Source organism: Bos indicus x Bos taurus, chromosome 23 (assembly GCF_003369695.1).
Source record: "Bos indicus x Bos taurus breed Angus x Brahman F1 hybrid chromosome 23, Bos_hybrid_MaternalHap_v2.0, whole genome shotgun sequence".
Classification (NCBI taxonomy): Eukaryota; Metazoa; Chordata; class Mammalia; order Artiodactyla; family Bovidae; genus Bos; species Bos indicus x Bos taurus.
Window position 1 is genome coordinate 21,021,827 of NC_040098.1, and position 18,592 is coordinate 21,040,418.

An 18,592-nucleotide genomic window follows, 5' to 3' on the forward strand; every position below is an offset into this window, starting at 1 on the left:
TGGCTCAAGAGGGAGGGGATATATGTATACTTACAGCTGATTCACATTGTTGTATGGCAGAAACCAGCACAAAATTGTAAAGCAATTATCCGACAATTAAACAAACAAACAAACCAATAGCAAGGACTTCCCTGGTGGTACAATGCAGGGGGCCTGGGTTCAATCCTTGGTCAAGGAACTAGATCCCACATGCCACAACTAAGACCCAGGGCAGCCAAATAAATAATAATTAAATTTAAGTAAATACTATTTTTTAAAAAAGCACAGTAGTAGTGTGCTGAATATGAGGGGCACACATTGCTTTCATAACTCCAAGCTGGCTACCAACAGCTTACCTCCTCCATGGTATCTTGAGAACGGGTGATCTTTTTGTTTGTTTTTTAATTTTCGTGGTTTCTAATCAAATAGAGTTCCAAACAGCCTGTTAAAGACGTCAGTTGAACTACAGAAGCAGACACGAATGGCTGAATAGCATCAGTGCCAGTAGAGGGACAGTCTCCGCCCACAACAGAGGGGCCCAAGTGAGGCTGACCTTGATTGGCGGGCTTTAATGAAGCAGGCGGAGTCAGTTTCCATGGTATGAACACAACAAGACAAGCAGCTAGGACTTCCTGCCAAGCCTGAGCATTGCAGATTGCAAACAAGACAGTGAGTATTTTTATATTGCTTCTGTCTTCAGATCTTTACTGAAATTATTTTCAGTTCAGTTCAGTTCAGTTCAGTCGTTCAGTCGTGTCTGACTCTTTGCGACCCCGTTGATCGCAGCATGCCAGGCCTCCCTGTCCATCACCAACTCCTGGAGTTCACTCAGACTCACGTCGATCGAGTCAGGGATGCCATCCAGCCAGCTCATCCTGTGTCATCCCCTTTTCTTCCTGCCCCCAATCCCTCCCAGCATCAGAGTCTTTTCCAATTTGTCAAACTCTTTTGGTGGCCAAAGTACTGGAAATTATTTTAGATCATTCATATTTATTAGAACTTATATTTACTGACAACTTTTTGACATTGAGACACCTGTCATGAGAAAGATGGAATTCAAGTACACAATCAAATTTACAAGGATTCTAGTGCTGGAAATTTTGTTAAATTTCCAGTTATGGTAAGCTTAGTGAATTGTTTCTGTTTTCTAAAATACATTTTTGGCTTTTTGTAAGAAAGGCACTAATTAATAGTATCATTGATTTTTAAACAGCTTTTTTGAGATATAATTCACATACCATAAAAATCTGCCTGCAATGCAGGAGACTCAGGTTTCCTGGGTCGGGAAGATCCCCTGGAGAAGGGAATGGCAACCCACTCCAGTATTCTTTCCTGGAGAATCCCATGAACAGAGGAGCCGGACAAGCTACAGTCCATGTGGTTTCAAGAGTCGGACTTAGCGATTAAACCACCACCACCACCACCATAAAATTCATCTCTTTCAAGTATACAGTTCAGTGGGTTTTAATATATTTAAAGTTGTGAAAGTATCACCCTCCACTACCTAATTTTAAGGCATTTTATCACCCCAGAAAGAAATCCTGTGCTCCTTAGCTCACTTTCCACCCCAAAATCATCCTAGTCCTAGGTCACCAATAATCTACGTTCCGTCTCTATAGATTTGCCTACTCTGGACATTTGACACACATGGAATCTTACAGCATGTGGTCTTTTGTGACTGGCTTCTTTCTCTTAGCATGGTTTCAAGGTTCATGCAAATTATAGCATGTATCAAGTCCTCATTTTTAAATTGTCAAGTACTATTCCAATAAAATATGAGTATCCCATATTTTATTTCTGCCTTCATCTGTTAGACATATTTTCCCACTTTTTGAAGTATTCTGTATTGAATAATACTGCTATAAACATTTGTGTACAAGTGTATGTGTGGTCATACGGTTTCATTTCTTTTAGGTTTACTCCTAGAAGTGGAGTTCTGGTCATATGAGAACTCCATGTTTCATTTTAATCTTATGAAGAATTACCAACTGCTTTCCAAAGTGACTGCATCATTTTATATTCCCATCACAGGGTATGACGATCCCAGTTTCTCCACATCCTCACACTTGTTATTATTTGTCTTTTAAATTATTTGTTATCCTAATGGCTGTGAAGTGGTGTCTCATTGTGCTTTTGATTTGCATTTACCTAATGACTAATGGGGCTTCCCCATTAGCTCAGCAGTAAAAAATCTACCTGCAATGCAGGACTTGCCTGAGACACAGGTTCAGTCCCTGGGTTGGAATATCCCCAGGAGGAGGGCATGGCAAGCCACTCCAGTATTCTTGCCTGGAGAATCCCATGGATAGAGGAATCTTGTGGGCTACATTCCATAGGATAGCAAAGAGTTGAACATGACTGAAGTGACTTAGCATGCACACACGCAGTAACTAATGATATTGAGCATCTTTTCATGTGCTTATTGGCTCTGTACATTTATTTTTTAAAATCTTCTGCTTATATTCCACTGAAAACTTACACTTGAATTGCAACTTTCCCATGAGAAGTTGTGGAATATCCTTGGGATGAAATCAGTTGCAAACCAAATGGGGCTGATTTTTGCATAAACCTGCTTAAAGGTTTGTGAGAAGGGCAAAGAGGCTCCCAGACACAATGATATGACTTTTTGTGACACCTGCAAGTTGGAAATCCTCTAGTACTTCCGTTTGCCATTTCATTTTATCATTGAGCAAATGCTCCAGTGTCAAGGTTTTCTACTAAAACATGCAAGCCAAAAAGATAAAACATAACCTGTGTCATCTTTGATTACTCAGTATATGCACTTCCTGCAAAAGATGTATCTTTGTCCTGCATGCTCAGAGATTTAGAACCACTGTGGGCTGACACCCAAGTATCTATTCTTTTTTTTAAATTTATTTACTTTTGGCTGTGTTGGGTCTTAGTGGCAGCACATTGTAGTACGTGGGCTTTTCTCTAGTTGCAGTTTGCAGGCTTATTTACCCTGTGACATCTTCCTGGACCAGGGAGGGAACCCCTGCCCCTGCATTGGCAGGCAGATTCTTAACCACTGGACTACCAAGAAAGTCCTGATATAAATAATTTTTACTGCCTTAATTTCTTTCCAAAACTTAGTTGTTTTTTTTGTTTGTTTTTTGTTTTTTACACTCTGTGTGTACCCTGTGAAGAAAACCTTGACTGCTAAGTTCAATTTGGTGACACAGCTTTGCTTCACGCTAAGGCATCAGCGGTTTTCTACATCATTACTTTTGAATCATCAGGCCAAACATCAGCACAGTGAACAAGACCAATGACATTTTAATATTATAATAAAAAAGAATTTTGACCCCATGGATCTCCAGAAAAGTTCCCTGAGTCCTGTCTACAGACTGTAATTTGAGAACTGTGGGTTTATCTCTTAATGTTGTAAACAATTTAGCCATTTTATTTGTTTGTTTACCTTCCCGGTGGCTAGAGGTAAAGAATCTGCCTGCAGTGCAGGAGACACAGGAGATGCGTGTTTGATCCCTGGGTCAGGAAGATCCCCTGGAGGAGGAAATGGCTACCCACTCCAGAATTCTTGCTGAAAAATCCCTGAGATGGAGAAGCCTGGTGGGCTCTTGTCCAAAGGGCTGCATAGAGTCAGACACAACTGAGCAATCCGGCACACATACCATCTCTTGAATTAACAATAGTTAATTACCTGGTCTGTATCCAGTATAAACTGTTCACATGAATTGCCCTTGTATCCTCACAAGACCCTGGCTAATAATATTCACTCTTTAGATGAGAAAGATGAGGTACAGAGTTACACAACTAACTCAGGGTCACACTGCTATCACTTCAGAGTAGGAGTGGGAAGTAGTACTGGGAAGTGGTTTGAGGCCAATTAGCAAATGTCAGCCCTTGAGTTTAGCCTATAATCCTATAAGTAGAAAGGAACCATTGAAAGTTTTTGGATGGGGCATTGGCAGGCACTAACCACGTAGTAGCTAAGATCCAAATACACCCTCAATAGGGCACACACATGAAGTAACCCTGGATGCAAATGTACGAAGTAAAACAGAAAGTAAACAGTGGGAACCCTATGGAATCACTCACTAGAAATCAAGTGTTGTAGAGAATTTCCTAAGTGGCATGCTTTTCCCACAGTTGCTTTTCTTGATCATGGAATTGACCAAACTGTCCGACATGACAAAGCTCCACCAAGCTGTGGCTGCAGGGGACTACAGTTCAGTGAAAAAGATTTTGAAGAAAGGTCTCTGTGACCCAAACTACAAGGACGTGGACTGGAATGACCGAACCCCACTTCACTGGGCTGCGATCAAGGGTGAGAGGGCAATGCCTATATAGGTCTCTCCTGTCAAGACCACTGTTCATGAGGTTCCCAGTAGGCAGTCGTTGTGGGGTAGTAGAAAGAACATTTCTTGGAAATCAGACACATGAATGACAACCATTTCAGTCCTGGCACCACCACTTAAACCAGCTGTAGCACCTTAGGCAAGTTATGTAACATCTCTGAGTCTTAGTCTATTTATCTGTATAATGAGAGCAGTAATGCTGTTTTGCGGTGAAAATTCAGGAAGATAGTGAGTGTGCATTGCCTAGCACGTAGGGACTCCTAATTAATACTAGCCCTCTTAACCTCTAGCAGAAATGGAGCATCGTTCCTGCTCATAGGATAGGAACTTTGTCTTGTTCGTGGCCGGGGGGCACGCTAAACTAGTCTCGGTTATAGAACTGGAGAAGGATCATGGCAGAAACCCCGCCAAGGGGCCTGTGAAGACCTTCGGCCATAGAATACCATTAAAGAATGTTTGGAAAGTGTGATAGTCAACTTTGCTTTTTAAAATTTTGCTTTGACTCCTGTATGGAGACTGGGCTGCCAGGAAGCAAGCCAAAGAAATCAGTTGGGAGAATTTTGCAGAAATTTAAGCACAGTGATGGGAGTTACACTACAGCACCTGTCAGTGGAACATTTGCTGAATGCCGGTCTCTGTGCCCTGTACTTTTTGCCTGTGATTTCATTTGTACTTCTCAAGAGCTCAGTGAGATAAGTGATATTTTATACAAATAAGGAAACTAAACCTCAGCCGTTTGTTTCTCATCTGGGTTGTTATGGTTAGCAAGCAGTATTTATTCTCAGGTATAAACCCACGTCCATATGACTAGAAAGCATGAGCTCTTAATCTGTGCTAGTTTTCACGTAACTGGGACTTAAACTATTTTTTTATTGAGATGTAATTAACATACATTATTATATCAGTATTAGTGTCTAACATAATGATTCCATTTTTGTATAAATTGTCCAATACCACGATAAGTTTGGTTAACTTCTGTCACCATATATATTTTTTTCCTTGTGATAACTTTTAAGATCTACCCTCTTAACAACTTTCAAGTATGCAATGGAGTATTATTGATGATAGTCACCATGGTATATATTACATCCTATTGACATTTATAACCGGAAGTTTGTACCTTTTGACCATCTTCACCCATCTCACACCCACCCACACCCCAGCGCTCTGTTCTCTGTGCCTATGAGCTCAGTTTTTTGTTTTTAGCTTCTGCCTATAGTGCGATCATATGATACTTGTCTTCCTCTGTCTGACTTATTTCATTTAGGATCATGCCCCTCAAGGTCCATCCATGTTGTTGCAAAATATTTGGTTTTGCAATCAGCACCGGTACTGCTGAAAGCAGAGGGAAACTTATGGGTGCCAGCTCAGATGGGGAGTTGGGGAGTGGATAGAGTACCTTAGGAGAAAAAGCAAATTCCTGGGTGGCATCTGTAAGAATGGACAAGAGAGGGGAGCATCCTGAAAGGAGAAGAGGGAATCCTTCAAGGGCTCAGACCCGGAGCAGGAGCAAAGGGGTTAGGGTGGGACCCTGAGTCCCTGGTAAGAAGAGGGAGAACAGAGGAGGGGGTGATGCTAAGAAACTGGAGGGGCCTCCAGGGCAAATGTCTCCCCCTCTTCTGTGCCACCTAGGCTAGCTCTGGCGTCAGCCTGGCAGAGACACTTTCACCTTAACCTCCTGTTTCTTCTGGCTTCATCTAAGGACACATGGAGGTGCTACAGCTCCTGATAGAACATGGAGCCCGGCCGTGCCTGGTAACTGACGTGGGCTGGACCCCCGCTCATTTCGCAGCTGAGTCAGGCCATCTGAACGTGCTCAAAGCCCTCCATGCCTTGCATGCCGCCATCGACGCCCCTGACTTCTTTGGAGACACACCAAAGAGGCTCGCGCAGATCTATGGGCAGAAAGCCTGTGTGACGTTCCTGGAGAAGTAAGTTTCCTTTGGTGCTGTGCTCCGTGCTTAGTCGTGTCTGCCTCTTTGTGACCCCACGGACTGTATTCCCAGTTAAAAAGGGCAGAGAAACAGGAACACCAGTGACCAAGATCTTTACCAATTCAGTGGTCTCAGGTTGATGAAAATGAAGTGACACAATCCAACCAATCGTTGTTTGAGTTTTTATTAATATTTCATTGAAATGACTAGTTTGGGGTGGAAATTATATTGTTTTAGACTATTTAGATTATAATTAAATATAATATCAAAATCTATTGTTTGAGATTAGCAGACATTACTATATATAAACTAGATAAACAACAAAGTCCTATTGTATGGCACAGGAAACTATATTCAATGTATCTTATAATAACCTATGAGAAAAATATCTGAAAAAAGAATATATATATTCATATATGTATATGTAAAACAGAATCACCTTGCTGTATATCAGGTATTAACACAACTTTGTAAATCAACTATACTTCCATTTTTAAAAAATTTATTGTTACCTTACAGAAAATAAAAATTAGAGAGGCATGTCAGGCAGTTAATTAATTTAAAAATTATATTTTTATGGAAAAATCTATTGTTTTAAAATTATGCAACATTATAATTATTATAACTTTACATGATTATTATAATAATTTTAATAATATATAATAATTATAATTGTTATCTTAGACTATACATAAACTATCTGAGATAAGAGAGGTGGGACACAAATTTGAAAATGGGAGATAGTACAAGATTCTTGGACCCCCTTCAGATTCTTGAAAAGTCTTCAAACCAGCTGTGTCACCTTAGACAAAATGTCTCCTTCCTGGCCCTCAGTTTCCTCATATTTAAAATGAAGCAGGTGAATTAGGCTGCTGTCATCCATAAGGGTCCTTATACTTTTTAAAATGCCTACTTATCTGTGACTCTCCTACTTACACACTCAGGAAAGTTAAGAACTTTTCTAGCACCCATTAATTTTTTTCTCTCAGCCAAATATTCAAATAGAATTAAGTATCAATTATGTACATGATTGGGCTTCCCTGGTGGCTCAGAGGGTAAAGAGTCTGCCTGCAATGCAGGAAACCCAGGTTCAGTTCCCTGGAGATGGGAATGGCAACCCACTCCAGTGTTCTTGTTTGAAGAATCCCCATAGACAGAGGAGCCTGGCGGACTACAGCCCATGGGGTTGCGAAAAGTTGGACGTGACTGAGAAACTTCACTTTCATGTACATGAAGATTATAGCTCTGAGAGGGATGTTGGTAAAGTTGAAGAATGTATAATCTGGCTGCTTCTCTGGTGGCTCAGTAGTCAAGAATCCACCTGCAATGCAGGAGATGTGGGTTCGATCCCTGGGCTGGGAAGATCTCCTGGAGAAGGAAATAGCAAGCCACTCCAGTGTTCTTGCCTGGGAAATCCCATGGACAGAGGAGCCTGGCAGGGTACAGTCCATGGGGTCACAAAGAGTGAGACACGACTTAGCGACTAAACAACAGCAACAACATAATCTGGTTAGGTTAATAAGTAATTCATAGTTGAGACAGTAAAGCAGCAGAGTGAGGACAACATTGCTTGAAAACCAAAATGAAATCAAGAGTAAATCTAACCGTAGATTCATTGGGGAACGAGGGTGATAATAAAATGCCCTTCTCAGAAATACAGTTATCTTCCGAAAGTTAAACCAGTAAAATCTTTGCTTATGATGAAAAGTGGTGTCCCACCTTAAAAATACTCAAAATAATCATTAAGGTGATTTGGGAAATAGAGGCAGAACCCTGAGTCCTAACTTTAAGATTCTCTGTTCTCCCTGACCCTGCAGCCATCGCCTGCATTCAATAATCTCCATCTGTCGTAGACCTCAACATCAGCGGCATTGTTTCCTGGACTCTTTAAGACTGTGACATACCACCCTGTGACCATGACTCCCTGTCTTCATTTTCCCAGTTTTTGAATCCTCATGTAGGTATTTGAGTCCTAGACCTCATCTTATTCAAATTCTTTCCCTTCCATCCTCTCACCTCCCTGCAGGTTTCACTATCTTCCTTCTGTCTGCCAGCTGGACACTGTGGGCTAAAAGACAAAAAGCACAACATGAGACCTGTGAGTTCAGTTTTATTTGAGGTCTTACTGAGGACTTTAGCTCAGGAGAAAGCCTTTCAGTAGCTCTGAGAAATTGATCTCAAGAGGTGGGGGCAAGGCTAGTCTATATATGATTTTTTTGGTTAAAGGAATACATGCAGTCAAGGATGCTGCTGCTACTGCTGCTAAGTCACTTCAGTCGCAGTCAAGGATACATCTTGGTAAAAGATTACTGCTCATCACTAAGAACAGGTGTCATGATTATAGTGCTTTTCTATGTACGGGAAGATACAAAATCTTTGGATTCATTACAAGTCTTCCTGAGACACATCTAACTAAAGAACCTGCTTATCCAAAGCACAGAGCATCCTGTTATCATCTTTCATTTCCTGGCAGAAGCACAGAGTACTAAACGAAGTACCTTATCACCTCAATCTCTTCTGTCTGAAGCACAGAGTGCACTGTGCGTCATTGCCTGCAGCAGGCTGATCTTTGTAGATTGGATGGTGAGCAAAACGCCCTTTCCTTTGGTTTGCTGTGCCATGATACACTGCTTCTTTCACTCTCTTTCCACTATTTTTAACTTCCCACCCCTTGGTCCTTCTGTAGTATATAACCCAGAATTCCTAGCCTTGGGTTGGTCTCTGTCTTCTCCATGCCTGTTCTTGTTCTTCTAGGGAAAAGACCACAAATAAATCGACCAGTACCACCAGAAGTTCTAAGACTTCTGTCTCCAGCTGAACCTTTAGTTACTCTGGCCTTCGCTTCCTGTCCTTCTCCAGTGTTGACAATTGCAAGTCCCCATCACATCTCAGCCTGTCCTTCAGAATGTATGCCTTCCACTTCATAGAGAATGTTAAAGTCATGGGCATACATTTTCAAACCTCTCAAACCAATATATTATATATATCTGTTCCTTCGTGCTTTCCCATCCATCCTTGTGTAGCAAGTGTTATCCCTCCATATAGATCCTTTATCCAAACCTTTATGTCTCCTACAAGATCATCATTTCCTTATTCTTTGTTGCATCTTTTGTATTTTTAAGTTTTCTCTATTCCTCCTCTGCCCTTCTCTTTGTCTTCTGAACATGCTCAGATAGCTTTTATTAAACAAACACACGAAGAGTTAGAGGTCCTTCCAGTGTCTGCTATGCCTTTCTTCTTCCCTACATTTCTAAGCTACTTGAAAGGTCATCTATGCAATTGTCTCTACTTCTTCACCCACTCTTCTGACTTGTTCCCCCATCGTACTGAATCAGCTCTCATTCACGGAGATCTCGCTGCTAGATTAATGGCGTCTTTTCAGTGCACATCTTACCTCCACTTAATCTGGTATTTGGTTGCTCTTCCTTGTTTTATCTGCTGCTGCTCTCTTCTGGTTCTCCTACTCGAGGGCCATTTCTTCTCACGATTTTTCTAAGTTCCTATTCTTGCATGCCTTTTAGATGCTGGAATTCCTCAGGGGCCTGTCCTTGGTTCTCCTCTACTGAATTTCTCTGAATAATCTCAGCCCTTCTGTAGTAACCGGTGGGTGAATGACTAGGATACCCGATCGCAGCGTAACTGAAGTGGAGGAGGAGTGATTCTTCCATATAATGGGGAGTGTGTGCTATTACCAGGAAAAGTGGGCAGGCAGCGCTGAGCAGACAAATACAACAAAGGTCAATCAACCACATCACGTGTAAGTCATTTTTACTTATCATCTCCTATGAGGAACTTCGCTTGTGACAGCTGGGGCTTAGAGGGAAGGAATTCTGGTTAAGGAGAAATTAATCTGGATCCTAAAAGCTAGCTAAAACTTGCTTAATGGAGGAGGGAGAAAGATTCCTGATTTGGAGTGAAGGTACCAAGTTGGAAATGCAAGTAGGTTGTGTGTGGATGTGAGGAAGTGGAAAGACAAAGAAGGGATGAGTGGCCCTGGCAGAATAGAGCCTTCACAGTGGAGAGGAATGGAGAATAAGGCTGGATGGGTGAGCAAGCAAGTGGATGTGAACTCATCAGAGGACTGGCAAGATGAAACAGAGGCTCTAGCTAAGTTACTCCTATAGGGGAAGAGGTGGAAATGATGCTGTGCAGCCTGGACTGAATGTACTTACCCTACAGGCAAGGAGATCACATAAGGAATTTTTTAATGCTTCATTTTGCAAGTAGGTGAGGGCATGGGCTAGGATGATGAAGGGAAAAAATATAAAAGAATATCAAAAGAAGCTTAGACAGGATTTGACGGTTTTCAGAATATTCTAGGTATCCTAGTGGAACAATCAACATTCAATTCAGTTTTTCACTTCTTTTTAAAAGTGTTAGTTTCCCCATATAGTTATTTTAAGTTGATATGTTGTATTTTTGTTTTTATTCAATTCGATATTTTTTTTTCTGGCCACACAGCAGGCAGGATTTGGTTCCCCTATCAAGGATGGAATCCATGTCCCCCACAAGCAGGAAGGCTAGTCTCAGCCACTGGGCCACCAGGGAAATCCTTGATTCAGCTTCTCTTAAGTTGTAAATCTCTCATTCAACAAATATTTCTTTCAGGAGAAATTAATACATTGTAAATCAACTCTACTTCAGTAAAATTTAAGAAAACAATTATTTTTGAGCCCTACTATGTGCATGGCAGCGGGTCCCTGGTAGTTTAGACAGTTAGAAATCTGCCTGCAGTGTAGCAGACGCAGGTTCTATCGCTGGGTCGGAAAGATCCCCTAGAGAAGGAAATGGCAACCCGTTCCAGTATTCTTGCCTGAAGAATCCCATGGATAGAGGAGCCTGGCGAGCTACGATCCATAGGGTTTCAAAGAGTCGGACACGACTGGGGGACTAACACTTTCACTTTCACATGCATGGCATCGAACTAAATACTAAAAAGGATGTAACGATGCAGCAAATACAGTGCTGGGCAATAAGAAGCTCTCTGTCTCAGAGAAGAGATAACTTGTTTATATAAATTACACTAACGCAAGATAGACAGTGACAGAGGTCAAAAGAGCAGGCTGGAGGAGGGACACTGTGTGGTCTGAATACGGAGAGGTCCCTTCCATCTTATTGAGGGCACAGGGGCTGAGGGACAAGCTGGTTTTCTATCCACTGAATGAATGGTGCATTTCATCATGCTTTGCACTTAAAATACTGTTTGCTCTGGCTATACGATCATCTATCCTCTCAAACTGCATTTGTCCTCATACTGACTCAAATACTATCTCTGTGAACTGGCTTTCACCAGTGTCCTTAAAGAAGTCACATGCTAACCTTTGGCCTCATATACAAAACAATATTTTTTGTATGCTTCCCATTGCCTGTGCATGTCTGATGATCAGTTCATCTATTTTTCTATAACCTATTCTATGATTTATATATACATATATATCTCTCATTTATATAATATCATCTAACTATGCTTTACATAAATCTATCTATACATACAACATATGTGACTGTAATTTTTATTTTCTTCTCTACATGTTTCTGTACTTTAAAATTTTCTACAATGAACAGACACAGCTTTTATAATCAGTGAAATATGCCATTAAAAAATAAACGATAGGACTTCTCTGGTGATCCAGTGGTTAAGACTTCACCTTCCATTGCAGGCGGTTCAAGCTAAGATCCCACATGCCTCACAGCCACAAAACCAAAACCTAAAACAGGAGCAATACTGTGCATGTGTGCTAAGTAGCTTCAGTCGTGAGTCACTCTTAGTGACCCCATGGACAATAGCAAATTCAATAAAGACTTTAAAAATGGGCCTGGTCCACATTAAAAAAAAATCTTTAAATAAAATAGATAAATGAAGGAAAACAGTCTTATGATCTCAGAGGGAGAGCAGTGAGCTGTCCTGAAGCGAAATCTTAGTTCCCTGCCCAGGAATTAAACCTGGGTAACCTGGATAAAAACCAAGAGCCCTAGCCGCTACTCACCAGCGGCTAGATGCTAGAAGCAAAGTGGCCCTGGGCTCTTGCCCCTGTTTGAAAACAAGAATGTTTCAAGGAGGCAAAAGCTGCACAAAAAGGTACGAAGTTTACTATTAGAGACACACAGCACAGTGCATGGGGGGCTTCCCTGGTGACTCAGCTGGTAAAGAATCCGCCTGCAAAGCGGGAGACCTGGATTTGATCCCTGGGTTGGGAAGATCCCTGGAGAAGGGAATGGCTACCCACTCCAGTATTCTGGCCTGGAGAACTCCATGGATTGTATAGTCCATGGGGTCACAAAGAGTTGGACACGACTGAGTGACTTTCACTTTCACAGTGTATGGGAGAGCACACAGGAAAACAGTTTATCTAACTCAGAAGCAGGGCAGAGATACACACTCAGAGAGAAACGGTATGGGTATCCTCTCTACTGAGGAGGAGCTCAGTAAGTCAGACCCTAGGCGGAGATACACACCCAGAGAGCAGTGAGGTGCTCTGAGCAAGGCAGAGCACAGTATGGAGGTGATGTAAATCACTTACACAGGCTAGTCCTTCTGGGTCTTTGTTTACCTTTGGCCAATTATCTTGTTTCTTTTTTCACCCTGATGGTCCATGAACCCTTCCCAAGAAGCACGAGCAACTTTTTTCTAAGATGGATCCCATCATACAGACCTGTCGGTGCATGTCCACATTTACTATGGGATGGGGTCCCCTCCCTTTTCGACCCTCAAGAAGCCTTCCTGCGTACGTACAAACAGAGCAGTCTTCCTTGACCTCTATTGATGTGAGCATTTAAAAAATGAGCAGGGCCTTCAAGCTAAGTGGTTGTCTTTGATTCTATGAACATTTGACCCAGGCACCCCAGTCTTCTCCACCTCAAAGGATTGCTAGTTTCTTTAGTGTCTGAGACCTCTCTAAGTGTACACTTGGAAATGCTCGAACTTGGCCCCATTTCTCCTTGAGTGAATGGCCTAGGTGCCCAGGCCGCATGCAGAGGGCAGAGGAGAGGCCACTCCACAGGCTGGACACGCTGTCTGATGCAGGGATTGGGATTGAGAGCTGGCTTCCCTCTCCTAGGGCTGAACCCCAGTGCCGGGAATATCGCCAGGTCGCCAGGCGGATGGGGCTGCAACTCGATCAGCGAGATGAAGACTGGGACGCCAAGAAGAGGGAGCTGGAGCTGTCTCTTCCTTCCTGGAATAAAAACACTAATAAGAAAAAGAGTAAGAAAACTGGAGGCCCCAGCAGGCTCAGCAATACCAAGGAGAGGGGAGCATGAGAGGCCCGCCTCCCAGGGACTGTAGGTGTGTTATCTGGCGGGACACTTTCCATGGTGCCGGACTAGATGTTGTAAGGTATGTGTTGTCCTGGCATGATTTTACTCCTAGATCCTTAATTACCCACATGGCTTTGACTGGTAGCTCCTGATCTGTCATTCAATCCTCAAGTCTGGCCTGGGCACTCTATACATGGGCTGTTCATCCATTCCAGTACCTATTGTCTCCAAGAGCTACCAAGAGAAGACAAATATCAGCTGCTTGCATTTTGTCATCAATGATTTACCCTGTCAGCATCTCCTGAGCCTCCATATGCAATTACAGAGTTTCAGGGGCAAAGAAAACTTCTGCTAAGGAAACTTAGTTGTTTCAATGGGAAAAAAAAAAGCAACAACAAAATCTCAGAAATCTCCAACATTCTCAGGTCAGTTAATCTATGAAAAAAAAATTACTTGTTGTCATATAGACCAAGAAAAGAAGTGAAGAGATATAGCTTTGAATTTCCAGATATTTGTGTGTGTGTGTGTGTGTGTGTAGGTGGCGTACAAGCCCACAGTCCAGCAGGGCAAAGATCCCTTCTACACAGGAGAAACAATTTGGCCATAAGATTGGCTCAGTGAAAAATTAAAAACCTTAAATTAATTTTATTCTGCTTAATAATGAGAGCTGGCGTAAAATCATGGAACTTGTAACTATAACTTTACTTGATCAACTGTATATTTTAGGATATCTAAATATAGATCAGGTATTTCCAATGAAAATGCTGCATTCAAATTGAGATATGCTATAAATGTGAAGTACAGATGGTAATTTTAAGACAGAATAAAAAATGTAAAATAGCTCATCAATAATATTAATTGCAGGTTGAAATATAATATTTTGAATATTGGGATTAAATAAAACATATTACTAACATGAATTTTGCCTTTCTCCTTTCCGTTTTTTTAAAATGTGGCTAGTAGAGTGTTTAAAATTGCATAGGTGAAAAAAAAAATGCATAGGTGGCTTGATTTTTTTCCTTATTAACTAGTACTATAGTAGAAACAGACAATATTTAGAGTCTCCACTAAGTAGCTGATCTGGTGCCCTTGAATTGACTACCCCACATTCTAAGTTGATTAATTTTTCTGCCTAAATCAATATCTTGAGGCACCTGACATTGTGTTAATTACACGCTCCTCAATGCTTATACAAATATAGGTTGAATTTTCTAAAATAAATGAACGCTTGAGCATCTTACAGGAAAGCAGTGTAGCTGTGGAGGACACCCTGTCTAGTGTTCATCCCTCTGGAGCATCAATTTTCTTTCTCTTATCCCTGCAGTTTATAGATGTGGTTCCTGCTTGCCATCCTTGTATTGGTCCTCAACAAGCAGCAGCTCCAGCTGGACCAATGCATCTTCTTCTGGGATTGTGAATGGGGATACCCTGCTTGCTGGTTTTGAGAGGGTAACAGGCAGGAAGGACAGGAGTCTCCAAATGGAGGATATAGGCTGCAAGTGTCAGACATTTTTTATCTCTCTCTTAAGCAGCAGGAGGAAGCAAATTACTAGCGTTATATTTTTTCCACTTCTCTATACAAATTAAAAAAGAGGTTTCTTTTAAAATTCTCTGTTGCCATGAGGACACCTGGTTCCACCTGAACTTAACTTTTCTCAAATCTTATGGAAATGTTTATCTTAAGCTATGTTAATGAACAGCATACTTGCCCTAGACTCTGTCCAAGGGAGAAGGGAAGAGGGAAGGGAGGGAGGGAGAGGGGTGAGGGGTGGAAGTGGGTGGAAAAGGGCCCAGGCTGCAACACTGAGACCCCAAAGTTGACAAAAACAAAGTCCTATAGTTTTCCCCCTCATCACTTAAATTGAGCCCCATCTTTTCATAGGGCCCCTCACTGATGGACCCCCCCACTGGTAAGCCCCCTCCCTCACTGGGCACTAATTGCCCTCCCTGAGTCCCCTGCTGATTTAGAAACCTCAGTCTTCTCAACAGCCCCCTTGTCATAACTTTCCCCCTACCCTTGGCCCTGGTCACACTCTCAGAAAGACCCCACTCAGGACCTGTGACACCAGGCTGGGCCCAGAGGGGAGGAAGCTGTGGGTTCTGGCCTTCCTATCCCAGCCAGGACCTTCCTGGGGTCCTTACTCCCTAAGCATCCTCAGGAACAGGGTGGTCTTCATGTCCACCCTCTCCCCTCATCATTGCCTTTGGCCCCTGAGTGACTCCCTAATGGCTCTTCCTCTAGGGCAATTTGTCCTTCTGGGCGCTGGCCACCAGGTGCTGCGCTGGCCAAATGGCATGGAAATCTTGCCCAGAGGTCAGACCTGGAGGGTGGCAGATTCAGTCTGGCTCTGGTCTGGGTGTTCATTTTCAGAGGAATATTAATAATGGGAGCTTGTGGACAAGAAGCTGGGAGGTAATGTTAGGGGAAGCACACTGATTGAAACCACCCACCCTGGCCAGGCACCATAGTAACTATTTGCATGAGTTGTTTTACGACAGGATGTTTTGGTAAGGGATACGGAACTAATAAGCCTCCACCAACCGGAAGAGTTTGGGAAAGGTCAAATGAAGACACCGCATGTCCGATCACCTCCCAGAATTCTTCTCTCTGGCATCCATCTTGGCTGAACGAGGCGTGCACCACCAGGAAGTACTCTGAGTCAGAGTGATTGGCTAAAGACAACCTGGAAACGAATCCTGTCACCATAAAACCCGAGACTGCAAGCCATGTGACAGAGCTGTTCTCCTGGGTTCCCTTACCCTACTGCTCTCCCCTGGGGGTCCTTTCCCAATAAAATCTTTTGCTTTGTCAGCACATGTGTCTCCTCGGACAATTCATTTCCAAGTGTTAGACAAGAGCCCAGTTTCAGGCCTTGGAAAGTGTCCCCTTTCCTGCAACCGTAAGGGCTAGGGCCATCTACCAGGCCTGCTCCCTCAGCCCAGGTGGGTTCCGTGGAGGAGAATTAATAGAGGCAGGAATAGTGAAAGGGAAGGTATTTTAAGACCCGTCCCTCCCAGGTGCACAGTGGTGAAGTATCTGCCTGCAATGCAGGAGACACAAGACCTGTGTGGTTCAATCCCTGGGTCAGGAAGGTCCCTTGGAGAAAGAAATGGCAACCCACTCCAGTGTTCTTGCCTGGTAAATTCCATGGACAGAGGAGTCTGCGGGCTACTGTCCATGGGGTGGCAAAGAGTTGGACACAACTGAGCCACTGAGCACGCACATTTTAAGAGCCAGGACTCCTACAGTACAATTGGCCCCCCTGAAGTGTCTAAACAGATGGGTAAGCACTCTCCAGGGGTTTTATAGATTCCTGCTTAAGACTAGGCCGGACTCAGAAATTTCTGTGGCCCCCTCTTCAACTTTCACATTCTACCTGGGTAATAAAATAAGAAAAAGGGGACTTCCCTGTCTTTCAGTGGCTGAGACTCTACACTCCCGATGCAGGGGGCTCAGGTTCGATTTCCATCAGGAAGCTAGATCCCGCATGCCCAACTAAACATCCTGCATACCACAACAAAGATCAAAGATCCAAGAGCTGCAACTAAAACTTGGTACAGCGAAAATAAATAAATATTTTTTTAAAGGAATGCATCCTAAATACTTTACTATCAGTGATATATTCACTTCTTTAACAAAAAAAGAAGAAAGAAAGAAAAAGAATTTTTACTAAAGAGTCTTCCCCTGGGAATGTGAAGTCTTCATGAGAATGTGGACCAATAACATATAACCTCAGAAGAGTGAAGTGGCTAATACTATGATGGGGCTGAGGAAGGGTAGAGGAGTGTTCTAGAAAAAGAAAGAAAAGATGGACAGAGACAGACAGCAAGACAGTGAGTGAGCACGCTCACAACCTTTCTAGTTTCCAGTTCTGGCTCCTTACTCAGGAAATCTGTGAAATACCACTTTCATAATGAGATTTCCTCTTTTGCTTACAGGACATTGACTTGATTGCTTTGTCCCTCACAACCAATCTTTCTTTATAAGCACAGTATTTTAAGATCATGGGCATATGAGTCAAGCAGGCTTAGGTTTGTAACCTCCCCTAGGAAGCAGGCAAAATAATCTTTACATCCTGGGGTTGCTGTGCAGATGAGACAATGTGTAAGATGCTGGCACTGGCACTCTGTACCTGGTACATGTAATGGCTAATTGTATTACTTATAGGAGTGAGCTCAGTTTTTCCCTGAGAACCCCAAAGAGATCCAGAAAGAATGCCTTTTATGGGTTGAGTGAGGCTCTCCATTGTTCAGTGCATAAATACCCCCTGCCTAGTTTCGTGGCACAGATAATAGCCCTTCTTCCATTGGTTGGACCAACTTGGACCAAACTGTGGTGTGTGTTCTTCGGGTCCTTCACTGGGTCCATAACCCATGGCCTCCCAGTGTCCTTACTGAGTCCTCCTTTCATTGTTATCCTCATCGAGGCATTAGGAGAAGGAATATATTTCTGGTCCCACTCGAGTTTGTATACTTTATAAGAACAACAGAAAGAGGACACAAAAATAGCTTCCTTGTCAGTTCAGTTCAGTTCAGTTGCTCAGTCGTGTCCAACTCTTTGCAATCCCATGAATCGCAGCACACCAGGCCTCCCTGTCCATCTCCAACTCCCGGAGTTCACTCAGACTCACGTCCATCGAGTCAGTGATGCCATCCAGCCATCTCATCCTCTGTCGTCCCCTTCTCCTCCTGCCCCCAACCCCTCCCAGCATCAGAGTTTTTTCCAATGAGTCAACTCCTCGCATGAGGTGGCCAAAGTACTGGAGTTTCAGCTTTAGCATCATTCCTTCCAAAGAAATCCCAGGGCTGATCTCCTTCAGAATGGACTGGTTGGATCTCCTTGCAGTCCAAGGGACTCTCAAGAGTCTTCTCCAACACCACAATTCAAAAGCATCAATGAAGAAGCTATTGCCATGCAGATTCCTTTTTTTTTTTTTTTGCCATTCAGATTCTGTACTAAGCACTTTACATATATTATATCTACTCTGCATGACACACCTGCAAGGCAGGTATCATCCCCAGTTGACATCACAAACTAAAATTCTGAGAGGCTGAGTGACTTGCCCTAGGCTGATCTCCGTGGCCTCGCTTGCAATGGCTTGG

The 18,592-nt window shown here is 42.8% G+C and overlaps 1 protein-coding gene across 1 annotated transcript; it reads left to right on the forward strand.

Annotated features, from left to right (window-relative positions):
• Positions 1-549: 549 nt before the first annotated feature.
• On the forward strand, positions 550-13,938 carry ANKRD66 (ankyrin repeat domain 66). The gene is made up of 4 exons (XM_027525009.1): positions 550-648; positions 4,090-4,267; positions 6,001-6,229; positions 13,291-13,938. Exons 2-4 carry the CDS (start codon positions 4,105-4,107, stop codon positions 13,490-13,492), a joined length of 594 nt encoding a protein of 197 aa, XP_027380810.1. The 5' UTR covers positions 550-648; positions 4,090-4,104; the 3' UTR covers positions 13,493-13,938.
• Positions 13,939-18,592: the final 4,654 nt, after the last annotated feature.

Coding starts and splice junctions, on each gene's coding strand:
- ANKRD66 (XM_027525009.1), top strand. CDS start 4,105: ATGGAATTGACCAAACTGTCCGACATGACAAAGCTCCACCAAGCTGTG. Junction 4,268..6,000: donor TCACTGGGCTGCGATCAAGG/GTGAGAGGGCAA, acceptor GCTTCATCTAAG/GACACATGGAGGTGCTACAG. Junction 6,230..13,290: donor TGTGTGACGTTCCTGGAGAA/GTAAGTTTCCTT, acceptor TCCCTCTCCTAG/GGCTGAACCCCAGTGCCGGG.